Source organism: Diabrotica undecimpunctata, chromosome 2, assembly GCF_040954645.1.
Source record: "Diabrotica undecimpunctata isolate CICGRU chromosome 2, icDiaUnde3, whole genome shotgun sequence".
NCBI classification, from domain to species: domain Eukaryota; kingdom Metazoa; phylum Arthropoda; class Insecta; order Coleoptera; family Chrysomelidae; genus Diabrotica; species Diabrotica undecimpunctata.
This window is the reverse complement of record NC_092804.1, coordinates 16,973,496-16,998,637: the sequence shown is the minus strand read 5'-3', so window position 1 is coordinate 16,998,637 and position 25,142 is coordinate 16,973,496. Positions and strand designations below refer to the sequence as shown.

The window sequence follows — 25,142 nt, the reverse complement described above, 5'->3', positions numbered from 1 at the left end:
TTTAATTTAACACTTTCCTAAAGATGCCTAGAATTGTATTGACATTGACAATTTATTTATTTTATATGACAGTTGATGACATGCTTGCTAATAACAACAATCATTTTAATATCTATATCAATATTTTAATGTTTAATTTTTATTATTATAATTATACAAATAAATTTTAATTATGGGAAATCAACTTGTGGGCATAGCCCCATCCCAAATTTTCCCCGTGGAACGATATTTGACAGATATCCCGAACTTAAAATTTGATACAAGGTAAATAATAGATTTTGTTTGTGATACTTTTAACTGTGTTTTGTTTTTGTAGTTTGGGAAGCACCAGATTTCTAAAAGTAGCGAGGGCGGAATCTCAAGAAGGTTTAATTGTAGTTAAAGTTTTTGTAATTCATGATCCATCTTTACCCCTTTCGCCCTATAAGGATCACCTTGAGGATGTAAGGAAGAAATTAAGTTCAGCTGTTAACTGTATTCCTTATCAGAAAATTATTTTAACCGAGAAAGCAGGAATCATTATGAGAGAATATATTAAGTATAGTTTGTATGACAGAATTAGTACAAGACCATTTTTAACAAATATTGAAAAACGTTGGATAACTTTTCAGATATTGTATGCCTTGCATCAATGTCATAAAGTAGGAGTTTGTCATGGAGATATTAAACTTGAAAATATTACAGTCACATCCTGGAACTGGGTACTGTTAGTTGATTTTGCTTCCTTCAAGCCTACATTTGTTCCAGTTGATAACCCAGCAGATTATTCTTATTTCTTTGACACCTCACGAAGAAGAGTTTGCTATTTGGCCCCTGAAAGATTCTCCAGCACAAGTACCACAATTACAGAGAGCAGCTCATTGATTGCTGAAGCAAACTGTGACTCTGGAGATTTAACTCCTGCTATGGATATTTTCTCTGCAGGGTAAGTTTGTTTTATTTTTGAAATATTTTTTAAAACAATAAATAATATACATATAATTATAGTGATCTCGACATTTTTTCTGACTCAAATTAATCCTTTCTTTAAATTAATTGTGTTTATTAAATTAGTTTAATTTTTTATTGTTTTGAGAAAGTATAATAGACAATATTTTGTTTTTTTATTTGTCCCCATAGATGGAACATAAATTATTATATTTTGTTTTAGTTAGTATTCAATAAAATCTTGATTTTGTGTTTGTTTGGTGCTTTTGGTAGGTCATTCTCAAAAAATTCTCATTGTCAGGAATATTCTTAATTCTTTTTGTTCTCCTGAATTTTACATCACTACTACTGACTGAATTTGAAGCTAGAATACAAAGATCTACACCTACTGCTCATGGTAGTTTTCTTATTTGAGAGGTAACTTACAGATCACATTCACAATTCACAAAGTTTTGAAATAAAGTTTACTTTATTTCAAAATAAAGTAAACTTTTAAACTTTTTTTATAAAGTACTGCAATTGAAGCAAAAATATTACCAAAGTTAATCCGGTTTTACCTACTGAGTCTTTTGCTACTTCATAGACTAAAACTAAGGGAATCAGAACTTTGTTGTTGTCCCTTATCAATTATTGTATATTGGACACTGCTTTCTCAAAATCAAACTTCATTCTTATATCTGTCTCTACAATATCATAAAATAAACTGAATCATTTGGAAGGATGTTAATACTTAAGACAAAAATAAGCTTCAAAGGTGTATCTGTCTAATTTGTTATTTGTAAATCCAGTTAGGTTGGTTAGAGCCCTGAATGAAGAGGATACCTGATCAATCTGATGTTCACACTTTGTATTATTTAACATTCATATGTTTAATATTGTAACAAACAGTACAATATTAAAAGACATTAAAAAAAATATTTTTGTTATTATACTATACTATGTGTAACCTTTTTTTGAATGTTGTTAGAAAGGTCACCAATGGATATATGTACTATGAATGGCAGCCAGATGGTTGGTGGAGAGCGCATTGTGGGTTCAAAACTAGCTTTTGGAATTGTTATGTTGTATAACAGAAGAAATTATTAAAGATAAGATAAGATAGGATATATCGATAGAGAAATAGACAGAGAGAAATGTATGGAAAGTTATCATAGAAAAGTAGATAGAGATAGAAAAAGGTCGCCACTTAACTTCTTGTAAATAAAAGGGGAAAGCTAAGAAACCTTAGATGTTAAAGACATAAGAAACAACAAATATATTCTGAAGGCCAAATATATAAAATATATGGAAGTTTAATTATTGGTTAAATATTGTCAACACACTATATAAATAAATGCAAAATATATTCAGTAGAAATAGTCCACTCACTTACCTATAAGACTGATATAGCCCGGTCTTTCCTTCTGGTCGAAATATAACAAAGCAAATATTTAAATCTAATATTTAACCCAGAGAACTTGTTGAACAAAATTCAACAAAATTCAACAAATTGTTGAATCAAAACAAAAAAATTAAAAGGTAAAGTGTTAGCTTCAACATATAGGGTTGAATGCATAAAAAAATACAAAAAATGTACTAAAATTTAACATCTGGTTGGCTACATATAAAAATAAACAATAAATCGATAAACAAATACTTTCAACATACACAATATATAGAAAATACATGTAAAAGTAAATCGATCCAGTACTTAAGGGTTAAATTTTTCTATTCAAGCAGATAAATTTTAACTACAGCAATTTTGTTACGCCTTTAATAAGGCAATTCAATAGTGTACAAGACGCTATAGCCAAAACACAGATACTGCCAGTGGCATATCGGTTGTATGTTAAAGGAAATCATCATCATCATCAGTGGCATTACAGCTCGTTATGAGCCAAAGCCTTCTTCAGAACAATCTTTCATTCGCCCCTGTCTCTGGTAACTCTTCTCCGTGCTTTAACTCCGATGGATTTTAGATCATTCTCTATGTTATCTTGATACCCAAGTTTTGGTCTTCCTCTGGCTCATCTTCCCACTGGTCCTCTTCAGTCGAAAATTTTTCTGATCGTTTCATCTTCATCTCGCCTAATTACATGTCCTATACATCGAAGGCGTGCTAATTTAATACATTTTACAACGTCAGGTTCCCCAAAACTTCTATATAACTCAAAGTTGTAGCGCCTACGCCACAAACCCTGTTATAAATCATGTTAAAGGAAATAAAAAAAAACTAAAAAAAAGTTACAATTCATATGGTAACATAAGTATTTGTATTTCATATTACCAATAAGTGGTTGATTAATGCACCATCCTTGCTAGATAGAATTAATGAATATTTAAGTGATTTTTTTAAACATTTTGGGGTGGCGGATTTTTTTTCAGTCATTGCAAATATATAGTTTCTAATATAACTTTATGTTTTTTTAGATGTGCTTTGTTGGAACTGTGGAATGAACTTCATGTTCCATTTGAATACTCCCAACTATTAGCCTATTGCTCTGGGAAGTATTCTCCAGAAAAACACCTCAACAAACTAGATGATCCAAACTTGAGATCCCTCATCTCAAGTATGATAGAAAAAGATCCAACAAAGAGGAAAAGGGCTGATGACTACTTGGCCGAATACCGCGGTACTTTGTTCCCAGAATACTTCTTCTCATTTTTACAATCTTACATGCTTATATTTTCTTCAAATCCCATATTATCCGCCGATGATAAAATAATGCGCCTGAAGCATGATATCAATGATATTTTTACTTTTCTGGGACCTATGACTAAATCTAAAGATAATGAGAGTGAAAAATCTGATGGAGAAAAAGTGGATAAAGGCGAGTGTGAAGGTTTAGTTATTATTACGTCTTTGGTAACATCTTGTATTAGAGGACTTCACACATGTTCATCTAAACTTTACAGCTTGGAAATTTTGCTGGATCTGGCTTCTCATGCTAGTGATGAAACTGTGTTAGATAGAATACTTCCTTATATAGTAAGTCTTATCTTTATACTATTAATATATTCATGTAATTTAAATATTAGCAAATGTTCAGTAAACATTTGTTTCAGTTTTTCTGTCTTCTAATTTGTGTTCCTCCTACCTCAAGTTGATGGAGGGCCAATATAATCTGAAGCTAGTCCATTCTTGGCTAGAACACAAACTTTTAGACAGAAAATCTGGAAGTTTTAAGGTTTCTGCTTAAATTAATTCGTAATGAAAGATGTTTCTTAAAAGAATTGATCAAAATGTAATAGTATTTACTTTGTAGATGTACTTGGCGCATGATAGCTCCACGCGAGTTAAAATTTCAGCCATAAACACAATAACCAAATGCTTGGACTTAGTAACGAAGATCTCCCGATCTGACGCCAACATATTTCCAGAATACATTCTTCCAGAGCTTGCTCCCTTAGCTACCGACCCAAATACTTGTGTTCGAGCTGCCTATGCTAAAAATATTGCTACTCTAGCTGAAATATCACTAAGGTAAGTTAGTTGAAAAGCCATTTTTCACGTAAACACTAATCACTAAATGTTCATTTAATTTTGTAACGTTTTTGAACTATTAGTTCACATATACAGTGTTTTTTAACACAACAACAGATTGTGGATGACCTTTACAAAATTGCATAAGTTTCTGCGTAATATTATTTTAATAATACATTTACTTTTACTAGCTTTTAAAATATTTATAGATACTTGGAACAAATACAAAATGATTGGTATGACAACAACAGTACCAACAAACAAAAGGATGAACATACTTTCAATTACGAATTGGAGTTACAAGCATTACATGAAATGATCTCACAGACCGTCAGCGCTCTCTTAACAGATACACAGTCTATCGTAAAGCAAACATTAATGGACAGCGGCATCACCAAATTATGTGTATTCTTCGGGAAAACTAAAGGTAAGTTATTTCATACTTATTTATAAAATGTATATTCTGTATTTTAACCTTTAACGATATTGCTATTGTTTTGTGCCAATGTTTTACATTTTAATTACTATTTTCAGATCCACTCTTTCATTTGCTTTACAGCTTATGTATCTCCTTTTATAATTTCAGCTAATGATGTGCTTTTTTCCCATATGATAACATTTTTAAACGACAAGGAGGATAAAGAATTAAGAGGTACATTTTTCGAATGTATTGTCGGTGTGGCTGCCTACATTGGATGGCATTGTTCGGGAATTCTCGCTCCACTTTTACTTCAGGTAAGTGTTTTAGCCCATATATTTAACATATTTATTTTTTAAATATTGTTACATTTACCAGAGGACCTACTGGGGATCAATCGATAGTCAATACATACTTTATTATCAGAAGGTACCGCTCTTATTGACGAATCCACCGTGTTATTACTTAATACAAAAATAACCATTTCAAAAATAATACAAAAAAAAAAACAAATATAAGACTAATAACATAAATATTGAAATTTGAAATATATAAGAATTACAAGATTCATCTATTAAATAAAATACCTTTCTGGATAAGTGATTTTTAACCGTCCTTTGAAATGTGAAGAAATTTATCAATTTTTTAACTTATAAAAGGAACTTATTCAAAATAATTATAGACGGTTGCGTTTCGATTCAATTCGAATCTCTCACCATTCTTCTACACGTGTTTCAAAGTTTACCTTTCATCAGGAAGATTTGTGAGAAGACTGAACTGGATCGAAACGCACCAACTAGTTGGCAATTTGGATCTTTATCAATTATTTTTTATTATAAATAAATGATCACAATAAATTAGGTGAATAACACTTGAGAAACAAGATAAGTCCCAGTTTGACATTTTTGACATTTCGATATAAATTGTATCCAACTTATCCAATATTTCCTATCAATTGTGTGACCCTTTAGCAGAGAGTTAAAATAATTCCTTTGGAATCCCAAAAGAGACTATCTCTAACATTTTCAACTTTTTAATAAGATCAAGTTCACTCAAATTGGTGATTGTCCTGATGTATTGGAGCAACTAATCAGTCTAATGTTTATTTAGGTGCTGGCGTTATATTTTATGACGAAATAAATTAAATGCAAATTTATTAATTATTTAAATATTGTGTGCGTATGTAATATATGATTATGCGCTACATTTGATGACGAATACTTCTTTCCTCTCTCCAGGGCGCTGGGGCTGCGGGATCTCGTGGTTTGAATGCGTCGAATTGCACATGGGTTGGATGGTTACATAAACTGAAGTGTTCCTCGCACGGTGTATATGCCAATACTGAGTGTGGCTATGAGAGTGGAATGTGGTTGTCGTTTATTATACCATGGGAATGTGGGATAAAACTTTATTTTGAATCATTTGTTCATTTTATCTCTATCTTTCAGGGCTTGACTGATTCCTCCGAATTCGTGACAGCAAAAAGCATAAATGCAATGTCGTCTTTAACAGAACTAGGTCTCATTACCAAGCCTTCTCTTTGTGAGTTAGTGACGGAATGCTCGTATTTTTTGGTACACCCGAGTTTGTGGGTGAGACAAGCCGTGGCAGGTTTTATATCTACAGCTGCTAAAAGTTTGACGATATTGGATGTACAATGCAAAATGATGCCGAAGTTGAAGATTTATATGAAGTATCCTCTGATCCAAATTGATAAGTGAGTATATTATTTATTTTCAGTTCCATTTTGTTTTTTTTATATTATAGTTGAAATTTTATATATTTATGTGTGTTTTAGGCCGGAATTACTTTTGGAATCTCTCGTTAGTCCTATACCAAGAAACGTTTACGATAGTGTGGTTAGTTATAATGAAATAGACTCAATATTTGATTTACTAAAGGAGAGGCGATCTTTGAGAGAATGTGTCAATACGGGTAAGGTTCCGACTACAGATTTTCATAGGGATTATCAACCGAGTTTAAAAAATGTAAGTATTTGATCGTTGTATATATATATATATATATATATATATATATATATATATATATATATATATATATATATACATATATGCTTCTACCCACAGTTAAAACTACTTTACGAATATACTTTATGCAATAAAACTTTATAATACATATATATATATATATATATATATATATATATATATATATATATATATATATATATATATATATATATATATATATATATATATATATATATGTTTCGAAATATTTCCGCGGTTAGTTTAATATTAAACTCAACAGTCTTGCGGGTTGAACCTCGTTCATTATCATTGCGCCGAGCTTTCGACATCCTCTCTGAAGTCTTCTTCAGGGCTTTCGAGGTCTCAGTCTCCAAGCCTCCAGACACTACTACACTGATCACTAATAAATGCTCTACTGCCACTGGGAACAGAGGACATTGCTAAGGCTTTGTGCCCTCCAATTATAAAATTGGCAGGACCCTGGTCTACCTGGCCTTTCGGCATACGACCGTTAACGAAGCCACTGGAGAAATTTCTACCTCGCACGTAGACAGGTCGCCGCCGAGGATCTCTCCTCTACCACTCTTGAATCTCCTGGCGGGTACGTGCCGGGACACCAACACCACGCTTGACGCAAGGCCAAGAGAGGTGTCTATGGGCCCAGCTCTTTCAACCTCGCCTGGTTCTCTTGGAATGAGAGTAGAGTGGTCCCACGAGAGTCTCATCTCGGATACTAGGAGTGTAGACCGGTGACCGTAACACCTAAGCGTTCGTGTGCGTTTCTACAAACCCTACACCTCAAGCGACGGCTCTCCACCTCTCATTTCCTACCCATTAGTCGCCTCTTACGACAGGGAGGACCTTCTGACCTCTGCCGTATTCTTATCGCCGCGAGCCGAACAGAGAACAGGCCCTTTATACCGTCGATGGTGACGTGGTGTGGGTGGAGGTTGGCGTGGTGATTGGCGCAGGGATTGACGCGGGGGTTCGCGCGCCAACATTTCTGACAGTGGGATTTTAATTCGCGGATGGAGTGGGCGGTAAAGAAAATACTACAGTTATTTAATAAAGAGCAATGGATTATTGAATATTAAAACTACAAAGAGAAGTGAAAGATGCAAATTTTTTTTAAATAAGCCGGTAAAAATGTGATGTTTTTTGCTAATAAACAAATAGAATAACTTTGTAATTTTTTATCGTACATCTTTCTAATTACGTAGACAAAAATTGGTTAAAAAAATACATTTTTTTGTTTATAAATATTAACAGTTGAACGTTTTGCAGATTGTCACTGAATACCTATATTTTATAATGCAATTGATAAGAATGCAATCTATGTAATTTGAAATAAGTAGTACTCATTCAAAGTGAATGTTCTTGCGCTGATTCTGCTTAGGGTGAGTAGTGGGGGAAGAAGCTTGGAGTCCCTCCAGATTTTGAGATCGGAACTACAGATTGTTGCGTGCTGAAAAATTTGCGATATCTCCGGTTCTAGAAAACGAAGAATGTGCATTATTTAAACAGGAGTAACTCGACGAAAGATTAACAACTGGATAACTTTCATTTCAATATTTTTTCCTGCTGTCGATTTGTTAACGTTTTGATTTTTCCAATAATCGTATTTTTTTCTTTTTTTTTGCAGTTATTCAGAAGATTGGAAGCTAACGGATTAAACGAAACGATGGAGGAGTATTTCTTGAAAATGTCCCATCACCTGAAAAAGATCAACAAATATAAGTTACACCTTGACGGGCGACAAAATAAACCTGCCGAAGGAAGACTTGAAACTAGCTCGATCAACAGTTCAGTTAAGAGTCATATTTATAATTTGGGAGATGCACAAAAAGGCGATTACATGGCCAACAGGTATGTTAGAATAATAATTAATGTAGTATGTAAACATGCTAAAAAATAACAAAAGTGCTAATATTTAATTTTAAATTATTTTATTTGCATTATTATTTATAATCATTCTATTTATTTGGCTTTGATACTCTTGTCACCTTAGTTTACGTTAGAGTATGAGTTTTGGGATGCTATATCATGAACCTCTTAACAAGTAGCCCAAATATGACCCTCTTCTTTTTTTTTGACAGTATTTAAAAGTTGTCTCTATACATGATCTTATCAATATCTTTCTCGGTAAATGGTTAATGAAATTTTTAGTAATCTGCGAAGAATCCCGATCTCAAAAAGTAGAATTCTTCAATGTTTATGTGAGCATCTTCCAGGGAATCATCCAAGGCTGTTAGAATTTTAATCAAAACTCCAAAATAATCTGCACAATGCGAATGTAATGCGTTTTTTTTTCTCAGATAAGAAATGGGTTAATGTTTCTGGCTAGGTTAATTCACAGAATAAGAGGTAATGGTAACCGTAACCAATCAGACAAAGTGCCGGTAGACACTATAATGTTATCAATTCCAATTGTAACTTAAACATCATAGCATATAAGATCAAATATCATCATCAGGGTTGATGATGATACTCCATTCCGATCTGTTTCGTGCTTTTTTTTTCAGTTTTTTATTTTTAAGGTTGTTATATCATTTTCTATTTGTTCTAAGTATCTCAGTTTCGGTCTTCCTCTTGTTCTTTTTCCTACTGGCATCTGTTTGAATATTTTGTTTGGTATTTCGCCTTCTTCCATTCTTTCTACATGTCCTATCCAACGCAGCCGTCCTATTTTGATGAATGTTATAATATCCGGAACTAGGGATCCCAAGTATATAAAGTTTTTTACCTACTCTATGTTGTATTCTCCTATTGTTATATTTTGTGGCTGCCTTATTTCTGCGTTTTTTCTTACCTGCATATATTTTGTTTTGGTCTGATTGATTTTAAGACCACTATTTTGTGCAGCTCGTTCTATTTGGTTGTATGCCTCTATCATTTCTCTTCTTGATCTTGCGATTATGTCAACATCATCTGCAAATGCTAGTATTTGCACGCTTTTATTAATGATTGTTCCTCGTGTATTGACTGTTGTGTCCCTCAGTATTTTCTCGAGCACGATGTTGAACAAGATGCATGATAGAGCGTCTCCCTGGCGTAGTCCCTTTTTCACATCTATTGTTTCCGTTAATTCATTTTGTATCCGGATTCTACTTTCTACTTTTAGAGATTCTTTTATCAGTTCTATTAGTTGTGTTGGTATATTAAATTCTTTCATTGCTTTTATTAAGAATTCTCGGTTTATATTGTCATATGCGCTTTCAAAGTCTATGAAGAGATGATGGGTGTCGATGTTATATTCACTTGTTTTTTCGAGGATCTGTCGCAGAACAAATATCTGGTCTATTGTTGACTTCTGTCTACAGAAGCCACTTTGGTATTTGCCAACTATTTTTTCAGCGTGTGGTTTAAGTCTTTCATAAATGACATTGGACATTATTTTGTATGCTGCATTCAGCAGCGTGATTCCACGGTAGTTTCCACATATAAGATCAAATAATGTAACTTAAATTCAAATTAAAAAGATGTGACGGGTTTTTACCGAAATATTCAGTGGCTCAAAACATGTACATTTAGTAAGTATTAACCACATTTTGTATTAACCTTGGTCAAAATTTTAAATTTCATGTTTTCTTTAATTAAAGTGGTTATATACTTTTAGGGCACACTGATGATGGAATATTGATTCCGAAAACGTTCTGTGGTGTAGCCCGTTTGGGTGTTTTAATTATATACCTTTTATAAGGTATTTTTAAATAAATTTTTTAATTAGTACGATGTTTGAAGTAAACAATATAACAGTAAAGGATTTTGATCGTCTCTAATGATGAAAAACTGTAAATACATGAATTGGCGGTTTAGTTATTTGTAAAGTACGATTACGAGTCCATTTCCTCTTATTCTGTGAGTTAACCTAGCCAGAAACATAAACCCAGGCCTTATCTGAGAAGAAATGCGTTACATTCGCATTACGTCGATTATTTTGGCTGATCCCCTGGAGGATGCTTATATAAATATTGATGTTTAAGTTACAATTGGAATTGATAACATGGCAAACATTGTATTAACCTTGGTAAAAATTTTAAATTTCATGTTTTCTTTAATTAAAGTGGTTATATACTTTTAGCACACTGTTGATGGAATTTTGATTCCATCACCAGTGTGCTAAAGGAAAGGGTTTTTAAATAAATTTTTGCGATACATGGTATACAGCCAGCTACAGGAACTTAGTTTCCTTGTGGATCTTACTAAATGTTATGAAAAAGATTGTGTAAGCTCTAGTGTGTCGAAAAACATGTGTTTGATAAATCTGCAATCCGCTTTTCTAATTTGCGACCGATTTTATACTTATGCTAGATCAAAAATAATACAACACAATAACAATTTTTTTTAATCACTAACTTTCCTTTACCCTAGACTACACAGAACTAACACCTCAGGATCGATAGACACTAACATTAACTCAGACTGGAATTATAGCTCAGAAGTATTGACAAGACAATCGGAGAGTACGAATTCCGGTGGACCTCCATCCAGGTCCACTTCCAGCAGACCTTCTTCTCCACCGCCAGATAGCAACAATCATTTTAATAGTACTGATCCGTCGTCGAATGTTAGTTTACATGAAAGGTCTTATATTCAATGTGAGTATCTGAAACCATTTTTAATTTTTGATGTTTTCAATTGTGAATCTTGAATATGATAATATATTATAAATGTGAAACTAATAAAAATATAACTTATATATTTGTATATAACCATAAACAAATTGGGTAGAATTTAGGGAACACTTAGATGCACAAATCAATTTGCAAATTCCATTACAAACGCTACAAGAAATAGAGGATGCAACAAAAGAATTCACAATAGCTATACAGAAAGCAGCGTGGGCAGCAACCCCCGACTATTGACTATATTAAACCCGGAAAAAATCTTGACCCTACATGGCTCGTGAATACCATGTCGCTAAATGGTCATGGTTTGTAGATATAGGAAATTTATCTATTTCACTGTTCCTCAAAAGGAAGATAGTATAATTTCATCTTTTTTTGTTTTGTTCTGAATATTATGTCAATATTCATATATTTATTTTTATTTTTCTATTTTATTTTAGATCGAAAATCCAATTGTTATATAGAATTGGCTAACCTGAAAGCTAGACAACAAGATCATTATTTTGAAGCTTTGAGGTAAGTGTGGTTATCCTTTGAAGTCACTGTATTGTTTTTATGTAATTTTTTGGTGGTAATGTATTTCTTTTATTTACATTCATAAAACGCCAAGAGAATGTCAAGGATTTAACAAAATAAACTGGATTTTGTTGTAGCATTTTTTGTCCTGTATAAGTTTTATTTGGTGTCTTACGATTCTTCAAAAGAGAAACATTTTAGAATTGCGTCTCAAAATCGTCGATTAGATTGAACAAAATACAATCATTTATTTGCATTGCAAAGTGTCGCTAGCAGAATCATAAGTGTTTATTTACATTTTACCGAGAAAAGATCATCGATGCATGAGACTGTGAAGTCAGTCGGGGTCTGGCAGTCAGCCAGTGAGGTACTAGCTACGCCATCAGAGTATCATTTACACCATCAGGGGGAAATTTTTCGTCTGGACAGCGATAAGGCCAGTCGGCGAAGTAGTTCGCCGATCGCTGGCGGTGTTTTACTTCGCCGATAGAGACTGGAGACCATTCGCTAGAAATGTTTAAGAGCAGTGTTAAAAATAGTATGCAGTCAATAACCCACCAACCCAGCAAGGAAAAATGAAACAACGAATAATGTTTAAGTTAGTGCACAGATAATAGAAACCGACTGACACGCAGTGGACAGAAATAGAAAGAACTGTGACAAAAATTAAAGTATGCAGATTATTTTTTTCAACAGTCGATATTTAGTCAACGTTTCGAAACCTCAAACATACTTTTATTGCCTTTAACCAATATTTTATATATTATGCAAATTTTAATCTTTTTAAGGAACAAGGAGTGGGCTGAACAAGCAACCTGGCGTCCACAATTGCCTCCTCCCGGTTGGAGACTAAGGGGCGTTTTGGTAGCTCACTTACATGAACACAAGGGTGCCGTGAACAAACTCTGCGTACTACCCGATACACCATACTTTGCAAGCTCTTCTTCGGATGGTTCAGTAAGGTAATTATGATAATTTTGTAACAGTTATATATAATCATCAACCTTATTTCGTTTTTTGCTTTTTTTACTATAATTTTTACGTTTACTAAAACTATTTTACAATATTTACATAGATATACAGTGATGAGGGCGTTAAGAACCGGAAATAACGCAAAAGATGGTAAACATAATACATTGTGAAATAAAAAGGTGAAACTAGTCTTCTTCTTAACGTGCCCCATCTCTAAGGACATTGGCGATCATCATGGCCCATTTGACTCTATCTGCAGCCGTTCTGAAAAGTTCTATTGACGTTTTCCCACTCAATTGTCTCAGATTCAGTCAGGACGTGCGTCTTCTCCCTTCGGTCCTCTTTTGCCTTCCACCTTCCCTTGTATGACCAGCCGCATCAATTCGTATTTCTCGTTTCTTAGTATGTGACCAAAGTACCTCATTTTTTTTCTTTAGAGTGTTGAATATTTCTTTATCTTTTTTCATTCTTCGTAGCGTTTCCGCATTTGTTATGTGTTGTGTCCAAGATATTTTCCACATTCTTCGATAACACCACATTTCAAAGTTAATGAGTTTTTTCTCTGTCGCCTCTGTAATTGTCCAGGCCTCAACTCCATACAGCAGGACAGAGAACACGTAGCATCTCAATGCTCTAGTTCTAATTTCGATGTTGAGTTTTGCATTGCATAATATTGCTTTCATCTTATTAAAAGCACTTCTAGCTATCTCAATACGCCGTAGCGCTATCTCATTCTTCATTTAGTTCGCAACCTAAGTACTGATATCTGTACACCCTGCCTAAAAGTTTTCCTTTAGCATGAACACTGTCTTCCTTAATCTTGTTCTTGCTTACCACCATGATTTTTGTTTTATTTGTGAAACTAGTAGAGGTGGGAAATTATCGACAGAAACTTATAATTTACATTGCATTACATTAGGACTATCGACAGTTTCCCACCTTTAGACGTTAGCTTATGAGCTAGTTGACTTGAGTCACAATTATACGTATGACGTCGAACATTAACATTTTTTTTTAATTTCGCATAAAGTAAAAACTGATCGAAGGCAGTAAAGCAAATGTAGGTAAAAACAGTTTAATTGGTAGTAATTTTTTAATCCAGAATTAAATTATTGATCAAGAATAATTTCTACTATGATTTGAGACGTCGCATACACTCTTGTCACTAAAGGATTATCGAAGCTTGCTGGTTTAACGGTAATAATACCGTACTTTCACAAGGACGCTCTGGATCCCACGTGTAGTTTTTTTTTGCAATAATTAAATATTAAAATTTGAAATTATGCAGATATCGTTTGCTTTGAATCACTAAACATTTATGTCAGTCTTTATTAGAAGAATTTAAAGTAAAACATAAAAATCTTTGTCATTTGAAAAAACAATGTCATACTTTCGAAAATAAAGTAAAAATTCTACAAAAATAAAAAATATTCTAAATAAACATATTTTATTCTAAATAAATGTATTTTTTTAAAAAAATGTTCAAATAAGTCTCCATTAGAAGCAGAACAGTAACCCAACCTAGCTCATCAGCTAACGTCTAAAGCTGGGAAACTATCGATAGTCTTCATGTAATGTAATGCATCGATACTCTTACTCCTCTATGAACAGATCAGTTTACAAATAGATATTAGTATTATTATAATAACCTTACATTTTGGTTCGTTGGTTGCGTTGGTATTATATCAACCAACTTGTAAATATAAGTAGTGCATATTATAAATTGTATTTTGTCTATAATCAGTTACCATTATTTATTAACAGGTTATGGGACTGCGCAAAAATGGAGGGAAAAAATATCGCCAATAGATCCAAGCAGCACTACAAACTAGGATCCAATATTAATGGGATGGCAGTATGTGAGAGTGGTCAGTCCTTAGGAGTAATATGTCAAGACGGATCTATTAACATTTTAAGAGTAGATTCAGCTGGTAACAAGTAAGAACATTTTCGATATCTACAATAATAAAATTCACATCACGTGGAACAGAATTGTACGATATGATTTAAAGCGTAAACAATAGGTTAACTATATAGAATAATATGCTATATGTTCCAAAAAAAATTATTTAAATTTAAACTCAAATTACTACAAACGGACAGGAACAGTTTACTCCAGCTTTATAATTACTGTCACCTCTATGCCGAGATGTTATATTAATATCGTCGATACTAACGTGATTTTTGGTAGAGAGGTGGGACGAAGATTAATAATAATTAATGAAACCAACAGTGTCCCTATATTGATCCCTATATCATCTTTTTATTGAGACAATCGGGGCGTTTTTAATGTAATTAAATCTTCGTGGATTCTGTTTTAAATTCTTCGGTTTGTTGTCACGATTTATATAAGATACACGAAAGTTCATAAACTCCGTATTGTTACTTTATTATATTCTGTTTTTTTTATATATGACTTGTTTTGTAAACATTTCTTATATTCTATAGAATGACAGCAGTTCAGTCGCGGCAATTAAATGCCGATGATGACGGGTATGCGGTAGACGTTCAGTGTTTGGATTCCGGATCTCAGAGTGTTTTAGTGTATGCTACACTGTACGGCTCCTTAATCGGATGGGATTTGAGAGCACCCGGTAATGCTTTCAAGTTGGATAATGGACTGAAAAGCGGCGTGATCACTACTTTTTGTTTGGACTATCATCAAAGTTGGTTGATGCTTGGAACTAGCAATGGCACACATGCAGCATGGGACTTGAGGTTCCAGTTGCCGATCATGACATTCGATCATCCTTCAGGTACTTTTATTTAAATGTTTTTATCCGTTTTATTATTGTTATCGATTTAAAGTGTAAAAGTTTAATACTGTATTAGATATTTAAAGCATTAGATATTATATCATATTATAGGCTTTAAAATACTCTCGTTGTTTGTAAACTTGTGTATATGCTGGTGATTCTTGTCACAGATTATGATTAAGGGATTCTTGAGAAGAAATGGAATCGATTGTTACTTTACTTTTATTGTTTTGTACAATGTTCTTGTAATGACAGTGAACGACTGAGAGGTACCTTAGAGCACCTGCCATACACATGAACTGTGGCGGCGTTGCCATAATACAAATTCAGGCGCACTACAAAATTAAAATATACTGAACACTCTTCTAATGGCATTTAAATTACTAAAGTGAAGTAACATTAGATCGCTTTAATTTGATAAATATTTCTTTGTAAAATCGCCATTCTGACTCAAACAAAAGATATTTGTAAATGGAAAACTCCCATGAAAACAGCAGCTACTTTACCAAAATGTTATTTGTAATTCTCGCCCCTTGTGGTACTCCTTGTCCATGATTAAAAAATTAATATATAGTAAGAGACACAATAGATATTCTATAAACAGATAATAGATAAATAACATTAAGAGAAAAATGAGTCAGCGACTTATGTATTTCTTTCCTTTTCATTTTTCTGGATCGTTATTTCTGACGCTTAATAATTATTATTTATTAGAAACTTAAACAAAAAAGCTTAACCGTTTTTGTTTTAGGTTCTGTTAGGATTAAAAAAGTACTGTCCCATCCGACGGAACATTCATGGGTTATGTCTAGTATACAGGGCAACAATGAAATCTCCATGTGGAATATTGAAACTAGTTTTAGACAGAAAGTATTGTGGGGAAGCACATCTCCACCTTTATCAAAACAAGTAAGTAGCTTATCCGATAATATATAAATAATCATTTCTCTACAAGGCCCAAAGATTGTCCTGAGGATCTTCCGTTCTAAGACTAATAATTTTATTGTTTCGCGCTGGTTTAGTGTCCACGTCCCACTTCCATACTTTATTATGGGGCGAATTACAATTTTATATACCTTTATTTTATCTGTCTTTGAGAGCAATTTTGATTTAAGTAGCGTCGCTAGGGAATAATACGTTCTCATTGGCCTAGCTTTTAGCAGATTCTGTATAAACAGAATAGTATTCTTCGTGCATTTTTTTGAATTTGTTTTTTATACAGAACTTAATGTGGTTTATATTTAATGTTTTAGGGTACCGTTAACAGCGTTTGCGCAATGTTAGGCGGTTGTATCGACAGATCACCTTTCCTGTTAGCTGGTGGTACCGATCAAAGACTGAGGTTTTGGAATTTAGAGAGCCCATCTGAATCATATTTGGCCATACCTGGTGCAAGTGATCCAGCAGGTACAGCCTTAAGCTATAGAAGCAGACTCATTGATGGTAAGTAATTATCAGTCGTTCATTTTTCAATAAATTAATAATATAAGATGCTTTGAGTTTAGGCTTTGAAAGTGGATGTTTTGTAATTTTACATTGTTTTCGTAACCTGTTGTTTACAAAATGCGGTAAACATAATGAAGGAGATTGAAACAGAAAGAAACTAGGAAAATATTTTACAGGGTGTCCCAAATTGGTATGTTTTGCAGTGTATACCGAAAACTATAGGAGATAAATAAAAATCGTTAAGATGTCATGACTTCTACAGGGCGATTATTGAAAATCTCCCCAATTTTTGGGTATATCCTGCGAAACATACCAATTTGGGACACCTTGTATATAATACAGATTATATTTGTGCAAAGATGCATCCAAAATGTTTGGTTAATGTGTTTCAAGAGTCTCTACTTTTGTGTTAACTTTTAAACATGATTTACGTGAAGGACAGATAAAAACTGAAGAAAATATAGAGAATGTAAACAATATGATTCTAGACGATATAATATTGAAGGAAAAGGAATAGCTATACTCTGTTTTTAAACTAGCAGGAGTAAACTCAAAAGATAGATTCACACACAATAATGTCACTAGAAAAATCACAAGATTCATCTTCTGTTTTGGTTGATCTTCTACGGTAATCCAGTAATCCCGACAAGAAACTAACAATTCTGCACTTTGTTTTTCAAGCTCTAGGTAGACGAAATGTAAATCTTAACTGGAATAATTTACAATGAGACATTTTATGTCGATTGGAAATTTTTATCCTTTTTAAGAAACTTGGGTGATTATTAATGTTCCAGATTTACCCATAGGGCTCACACTCCCTCTAAGAGAAACATTAACTCATCCCAGATACCTAGGGTATCAAAAGGATTGAGCTCTGGTGGGACTCTTTCCGTGTTATCGAGCCCTAGGTAACTTGTTATGCTGGAATATCTCCCAAAAATTTTCGTACACATCTGGACGTCGCGAGAAGTACAGCTTTCTACATGGCCTTATAGAGATGTTCTTTAGACCTAGCTGTTTTATGTTCTCTAAAAGGCTTTTGGGAATAACACCAGTAGTAGATAGAATAATAGGTACTGTCTGGGTACTTTCCATTCTCCATTGTCTCCTAATTTATATTTCTAGATCTCTGTACTTGGCGATCTTTTCTTTATTATTATTGTCCAGATTTAGCCATACGGCTTACACTCCCTCTAAGGGGAACATTCACTCATCCCAGATACCTAGTGTATCAAAAGGATTGAGCTCTGGTGGGACGCTTTCCGTGTTATCGAGCCCTAGGTAACTTGGTATGCTGGAATATCTCCCAAAAATTTTCGTACACATCTTGACGTCGCGAGAAGTACAGCTTTCTACATGGCCTTATAGAGATGTTCTTTTGACCTAGCTGTTTTATGTTCTCTAAGAGGTTTTTGGGAATACCACCAGTAGTAGATAGAATAATAGGTACTGTCTGGGTACTTTCCATTCTCCATTGTCTCTTAATTTATATTTCTAGATCTCTGTACTTGGCGATCTTTTCTTTATTATTATTGTCCAGATTTAGCCATACGGCTTACACTCCCTCTAAGGGGAACATTCACTCATCCCAGATACCTAGGGTATTAAAAGGATTGAGCTCTGGTGGTACTCTTTCCGTGTTATCGAGCCATAGGTAACTTGGTATGCTGGAATATCTCCCAAAAATTTTCGTACACATCTGGACGTCGCGAGGAGTACAGCTTTCTACCTGGCCTTATAGAGATGTTCTTTAGACCTAGCTGTTTTATGTTCTCTAAGAGGTTTTTGGGAATAGCATCAGTAGTAGATAGAATAATAGGTACTGTCTGGGTACTTCCCATTCTCCGTTGTCTCCTAATTTGTATTTCTAGATCTCTGTACTTGGCGATCTTTTCTTATTATTATTATTGTCCAGATTTAGCCATACGGCTCACACTCCCTCTAAGGGGAACATTCACTCATCCCATATACCTAAGGTATCAAAAGATGTTAATTATTAATATTTTATAGGTGAGCAGATTATGTAGGTATCCACATTATTGATTTAATAAAACTACTGTACCATTTGAGACAAGGAAATTTTGAAATTCTTCTTCGCTGGTTTATGCCATTGCGTGGGCATTATCAGCTGTGTCTTAAGAACTGTGCTGTTGATAATTTTCAAACGTAGTATAGATAAAATGTGGCAAGAAAACGTTTTTAATGAAATAAAGAGGTGCCAGCAGAAGTAAATTGACATTTTATAGTTTTATAAGATTTCTATGGTAATATGTTCGTTGTTTTTTTACTTTTCAATACTTTTAGGTACGCTTGTGATATATGAAGAGGCAGGTACCATAAGAAAGTTAGACAGGGGCGAAGAAATTCCAAGACCTGGACCAGAACCTCCGGCGACAGGCCACAGAGATTGTATTTCTGATATTGCTATGTGTAAAGCGTCTCAATGTTTCCTTGTCACTTCGTCCAAGGACGGAGTGATCAAAGTATGGAAATAAAAGTTATTTTAAACAATATTTTAGGAAATATTTTGATCTAGGTCCCAGAATTCACTTTCGTTACTCAGTCTTTCAACGAATAAATGTTTTGGGTTTTAGTCAGTATGGATATATTTTTAAGATGATACGTGCAGCATGTGATAAATTGATAGAATTAGTTTAAAGTTTCCTATATACATAACATATATTGTTTATTTGTTTTCTTTAATAAAGTATCAAAATATTGTGTATTGTTATTCCTAAATAATGCCCAATTGGATCGAAAAAAAAATATATAAAAAATGGGTTGTTGGAAAACCAACTATAATTTTATAAATTTGTATTATTTTAAATGAAATTAACGCAAATCATGTAAATTCCCCGATGTCCGAATACCTTATGTTGTCAAAGGCTACACCTCTTTGACATTCAGATAGCTTCCGTTTCTCCACCAAAATCACTTTCTCTTCCTCAAAAAATCACTTCGTCTTCCTCAGTCTCAGAAAGTAACTCAATGAATAGAAGAACATAGCTCTCAGCAGTTTTTCTCTTGCACACAAAAAGTTTTAGTTCTCTTTCTGATACACAAACACATGTTTCGTAATATACAAGAGCAAAGTAATTCATTTAACCAAGTGTATAGTGTTTGTATTGTTAATAAATCGGTAAAAAAATTGCAGTGTATAATTTCATCCCCACAAAAGATAAACAACAGAATCGGCAACCTACAACCAAAATCCTGTACGTAAATCCAATTTGACATGTCATAAGAGTTTGACGCCGAACAGGAAATTCGTGGATGAACATCAGCTTTTCTTTTATCCGTCTTTTAATTTTGTATATCCAGAAATTAGTGCAGCCAAAACTACAACAGATATAGAAAAACTTGTTTCTGATTCGGATTCAGTTATAAAGTTTTAGTTGTGTGGTAGAAAATTATGAAATCGCTAGTTTTTACTACCGCTTCGGAGAAAACTAGAAAAGCACTTTTACTTATAAATTACAATAACGAGAGCAATTTTGATAGCAGTTTTATTATCTTCGCCAAAAATATTGCGCCTGAATGATAGGTAAAAGTAAAATTGTTTTATTCTCAATTAAATCCTATATTTAGTAGGATTTAAGTATATTTATTATATTATAAGTATAATTTTCGAAAAAATTCCTTTCGTAGTTATTAAATTTTTTATGAATATCCAATTATAGTGTCATGTATAGATTCACTATCTTTATAGTGGTCGTCGTGATGTTTTGGGCGGTTCATATTCATGCGTCTTTGGTCTTCTACCTTTCCTTGAATGATGACCTTTCCGTCTCTCCGTATTGTCTGCGCCTTATCTCAGAACATGTCCAAAATATTTTAATTGTTGTAGTTGGACTTTGCCCAGCCTCTTACTGATCTTTAGCTCTGTTAAAATTCAATTATATGCTATATAATCGATAAATGGAATTCGTAAAGATCGCTTTACAGCTCGCAAGAAAACTTGTTGCAATTTCTTGCATGACTAACTTTCATGCAAGTCTATTGCAAAGTCTTTATGTGCGATTTTACAGCTTGAATGTTGAAATGTTTACCCTTAAAGCTTATAAACTGTTCAAAATGCGAAGACTATTAAAAATAGTCAAATATAAAAGGAAAAAGGCAGTAGCAGCAACCTTAAGTATTATTATAGCGATTTTGACATTGTGGAAAAATCAAACTTCCTACATATTCCCTTAGAGTTGTAAGAAAACTTGCAGAGAATATGGCAGCAAACCGATTATCGCGCAATGTCAAGAAGTTGCAGGAAATAGTCGTCAGCTGACGACATACTGCGCATGCCTTTAGACAACTTTCTTGCGTCTTGTAGGTATAATCAAAGAATATAGACGCTTATAGAAGAGCAATTCAAATGGGCGATTTGGTTACGGTTTAAGAGGGTGGCTGCATAAACTCACAGCGTGGTGCCGTGGCCGTCGGCTTAAACTATCATGAAAATTTCATAATGAAATATGTAGTTAGGGGGAAGTGGGAAAGGAGTACGAACGGGTAACTTTGCATCTACGACTAAACAAATTTCGATGCAATTGATTTGCAAACTGTCTTTTTTTTTGTTTTTTCACAATAAAATCTTTATTTTCAATATATTAAATTGTTAAATTTTTAATTTTAAAACTTAAAAATGTATGATATTTACAATATTCAAAGTATTTATTTTTTTAATTGTATAACTTTGAATTAAAAATTGGTTTGTTCCAACACAACGAAAAACAGTCACATACCTTTTTATTATACTGTTTTTCTGCCCAGAAATTAACGAAACATTTTTAAAAAATTTCAATTAAAAAAAAGTATTCAATGAAACTTTTTAATAAATTATGAAATTTTCCATTTCGCCAAAACTTCCAAACTTCCATTTCATCCATAATTTTTCAATAACAACAAAAAGCATTCCTGATTTATTTTTGAAATAACAAAATAAACTTTAACAGTACATTTTAATGAATAGTACCTATATGTGAAAGTTTTTACTCTGTATGGGTACTATTTAATCTTGTTTTAAAATAACAACTAGTAGTATCTAAAACATAATTTTCACAATGAATGAATATTAGTGAAATTATTACAATATAGTCTTAAACTGATTTATACTTAAGATTTGTACATATTTCAATTAAAAATTTGAATCATAATAATTTTTCTAAAAAGAATAATTTATTAAAAGTTAAAATAATATTATTTTCTTTAAACAATTTTATAAAACGCAAAAATTTAATCCTATTCTACGACCACGCGGCATCTACATATAAAAATATCTAAAGTTGCATTTATTGCCCCACTCTTTCATATTTTAGAAGCAAACCGCTCCTTAGTGGTACCACGTGCAACACGTGCGTTCCACTCGACTCATTTTTCTTTATCTATGTCCCACCTTTTGCTAACATTCAAAAATAACAGTGAATAATTCTTCTATAAGCGTCTATATTCTTTGGTATAATGTATAATTGCAAGCTGTAAAACGGACGTAACTTTTTTCTTCAACAGCACATATCAGTTAAGTCTTCTTGAGCAACTTTCTTCTTTCCAATTCTCGCAATGTCCAAGATCGCATCAATATTTTGGATGACCAAAGACACTATGACACCAAAGCACCATCCAAAGACACTTTGGATCATAATTTGTTGCTAATAAAACTTGAGGGTATTGGTATTCGTGGTGTAGTTCTAAAATGGTTTACTTCCTACCTAGAGAATAGAAGACAAAAAGTAAAGATAACATCTAATGAACTTGTAAACGAATCAAACACATTGGATATCCATTATGGTATCCCTCAGGGTAATGTATTGGGACCTCTACTTTTTATAGTATTTATTAATGATATGGCTTTGTTAACTAATTCACTGACTGGGGTTAACATCATCAGTTATGCGGATGATACTAACATTCTAGTCACAGGAACGTCTGATCAAAATTTGCAAAATAAAACCACACAGATACTATCCACCATCAACAGTCCAATAAATTAGTTTTGAATAAAGAGAAATCAAAGTATATGATTTTCACGTCAAATAATTTATTAAACCATCAAGCCACTATAGAAACAGCAATAGATAAAACAGACTGCACGAAGTTGCTGGGGGTACTTCTAGACAGTAATTGTAAATGGTCAAACCACATTTCTAATTTGAAATCCAGATTAAGTAGCGCATGTTATGCATTGAGAATTCTTTCACGTCTCTTTCATACATCAGTATTAAAAACAGGATACTTTGCCCATTTTTACTCAATAGCCAAATATGGCATTGAAGTCTGGGGTTGTACCTCTGAATTAGAGCAGATATTCGTACTTCAGAAAAGAGCTATTAGGATAATGTATAAAATGAAATTTAGAGATTCTTGTAGAGGCATCTTTAGACAAAACAATATTCTTACAATTCCTGGTCTGTATTTATTTTCGTGTATAATGTATTTACATAGCAAAATTTATGAATTTAATAAATTTCAATTTAACCATGTTTATTCAACAAGATTCAGAGACAATCACTTTATGCTTCCACAACATCGTTCTGTTTTGTTGGGAAGTAGCACACATTATGCAGCCATAAGTTTCTTTAACAAATTACGAATAGATATACGAATGAATTTACATCAGCCAAACTTTCGGAGGTGTGTACATCAATACATTTGTGAGCTAGAGCCATATTCTAAAAATAACTTTTAAGTATGTTTTATCGTGTTTATTAATTTATATACTTTTAAGATATATTTCTGTAACTTTGACTTGTCTTATACATGTACTTTGTATAATGTCGCATGTGATCAATAAATTTGACTTGACTATTTCAGTATTGGAGATAGTAGTCGACCAAACTCACTTTTAGGGTTTTTGAAATTTAGGAGAAAATTTTCATATTTTGGTCATTTTTGGCTAGATTAAATCTGCGTTTTTTTCTCTTGTAGTGTCTCGGTGCATGTGATACATGAGACTAGATGAAAGTATTGTGGTATGAGTTTACAGTGATAACCTGGTCAATCTTGGTTATGTGTAGATGATTGTTGGGATGCATATCTACTATCATGATTTTTGTCTTTAATATGTTTTTGTCTACAATCCATATGAGATGAATCAAATCGTTTTGGTTGTTAGCAGAAAGGGCTTTGTCTTTGCTCTGTATCCTCTGAGCTTTTCTGATTCCTCAAGCTCTCTTCTCATATGTCCCCTGTATATATTAAATAGTTGTAAAGAGAATAGACATCTTTGCCTGACACCTTGTTCTATAATTGCAGCTTCATGACAATTTTGTCAGACCGTCGAATTAGTCCAAAACGAATAAGTATCTGAGGATCTGAATATGTATGAAAAGTTGCAAGTTCGTTATAATAAACATATCCAACTAAGGGATGAGTACATCGAATAATAAAATACGTCTTTAAAATTTTGTTTGCTTCCATAGTAGCCTAAGATATATCTTTCAATATATCATCGTATTTGCTAGGTTCTTCATGTTTTTGATTGTGGTTCGAATGTATCATTATTGGTCTAATTCTTATTTTATAAATGCTAGATATATTTTTTTTGTGTTGATTTCTAAATAAGTATTGTTGTGTTTAGATATGATGTAATTCTTGTGGCTAATGTGGTGCAACGAAAGATTTTAATACTGCAGTAATTAAACCTTATTTCCTATCATATAACTGATTGCATCCGATAGCTGTTTCGATATATTTGTATTTTATCCTTGATGGTATTGAAAAAATAGTCAGCAGCCTGGAGATTTGTTATGAAAAACCTAAACTAGTTTCTAATGTTTGAACTTATATCGAATGGAATTTAAGTACCTAGATATACCAAACCAACCTTTCTCGTGAGAAATAGTAAAAAAGTGATTGATCTGTTCTTATGTATAAAATCAGAAAAAAAGAATTTTGTATTCTATGAAAGATGAATCCTACCTTTTTACGCTTCTACCTCGTGTCGCTTTTCACTGTAATCCTCAGCATTTATTAAACTCTGTTTTTTCAGGATGTTTACAAAGTATGAAAATTTCTAATCTGTACAAGCGATACTAA

At 33.0% G+C, this 25,142-nt stretch overlaps 1 protein-coding gene across 2 annotated transcripts; it reads left to right on the top strand.

Annotated features, from left to right (window-relative positions):
• The first annotated feature begins 70 nt into the window (after positions 1-70).
• Positions 71-19,927, top strand: Vps15 (vacuolar protein sorting 15). 2 transcript variants are annotated; one of them, XM_072522390.1, is made up of 17 exons: positions 71-264; positions 317-925; positions 3,337-3,895; positions 4,173-4,390; positions 4,600-4,817; positions 4,977-5,125; positions 6,257-6,525; positions 6,607-6,796; positions 8,442-8,665; positions 11,234-11,397; positions 11,868-11,943; positions 12,732-12,905; positions 14,680-14,853; positions 15,364-15,671; positions 16,423-16,580; positions 16,925-17,114; positions 19,422-19,927. In XM_072522390.1, the coding sequence occupies exons 1-17, from the start codon at positions 173-175 to the stop codon at positions 19,610-19,612; spliced, it is 3,963 nt and encodes a 1,320-aa protein (XP_072378491.1). In that variant the 5' UTR covers positions 71-172; the 3' UTR covers positions 19,613-19,927. The 2 variants fall into 2 exon arrangements, with proteins under 2 accessions (XP_072378491.1, XP_072378490.1); XM_072522389.1 differs by having other exon boundaries at positions 11,171-11,397; positions 19,422-19,923.
• Positions 19,928-25,142: the final 5,215 nt, after the last annotated feature.

Excerpts from the sequence above, each read along its gene's own strand:
- Vps15 (XM_072522389.1), top strand. The coding sequence starts at position 173 with ATGGGAAATCAACTTGTGGGCATAGCCCCATCCCAAATTTTCCCCGTG. Across the intron at positions 5,126-6,256 it reads TCGCTCCACTTTTACTTCAG|GGCTTGACTGATTCCTCCGA; the intron begins GTAAGTGTTTTA and ends TCTATCTTTCAG. Across the intron at positions 15,672-16,422 it reads GACATTCGATCATCCTTCAG|GTTCTGTTAGGATTAAAAAA; the intron begins GTACTTTTATTT and ends TTTTTGTTTTAG.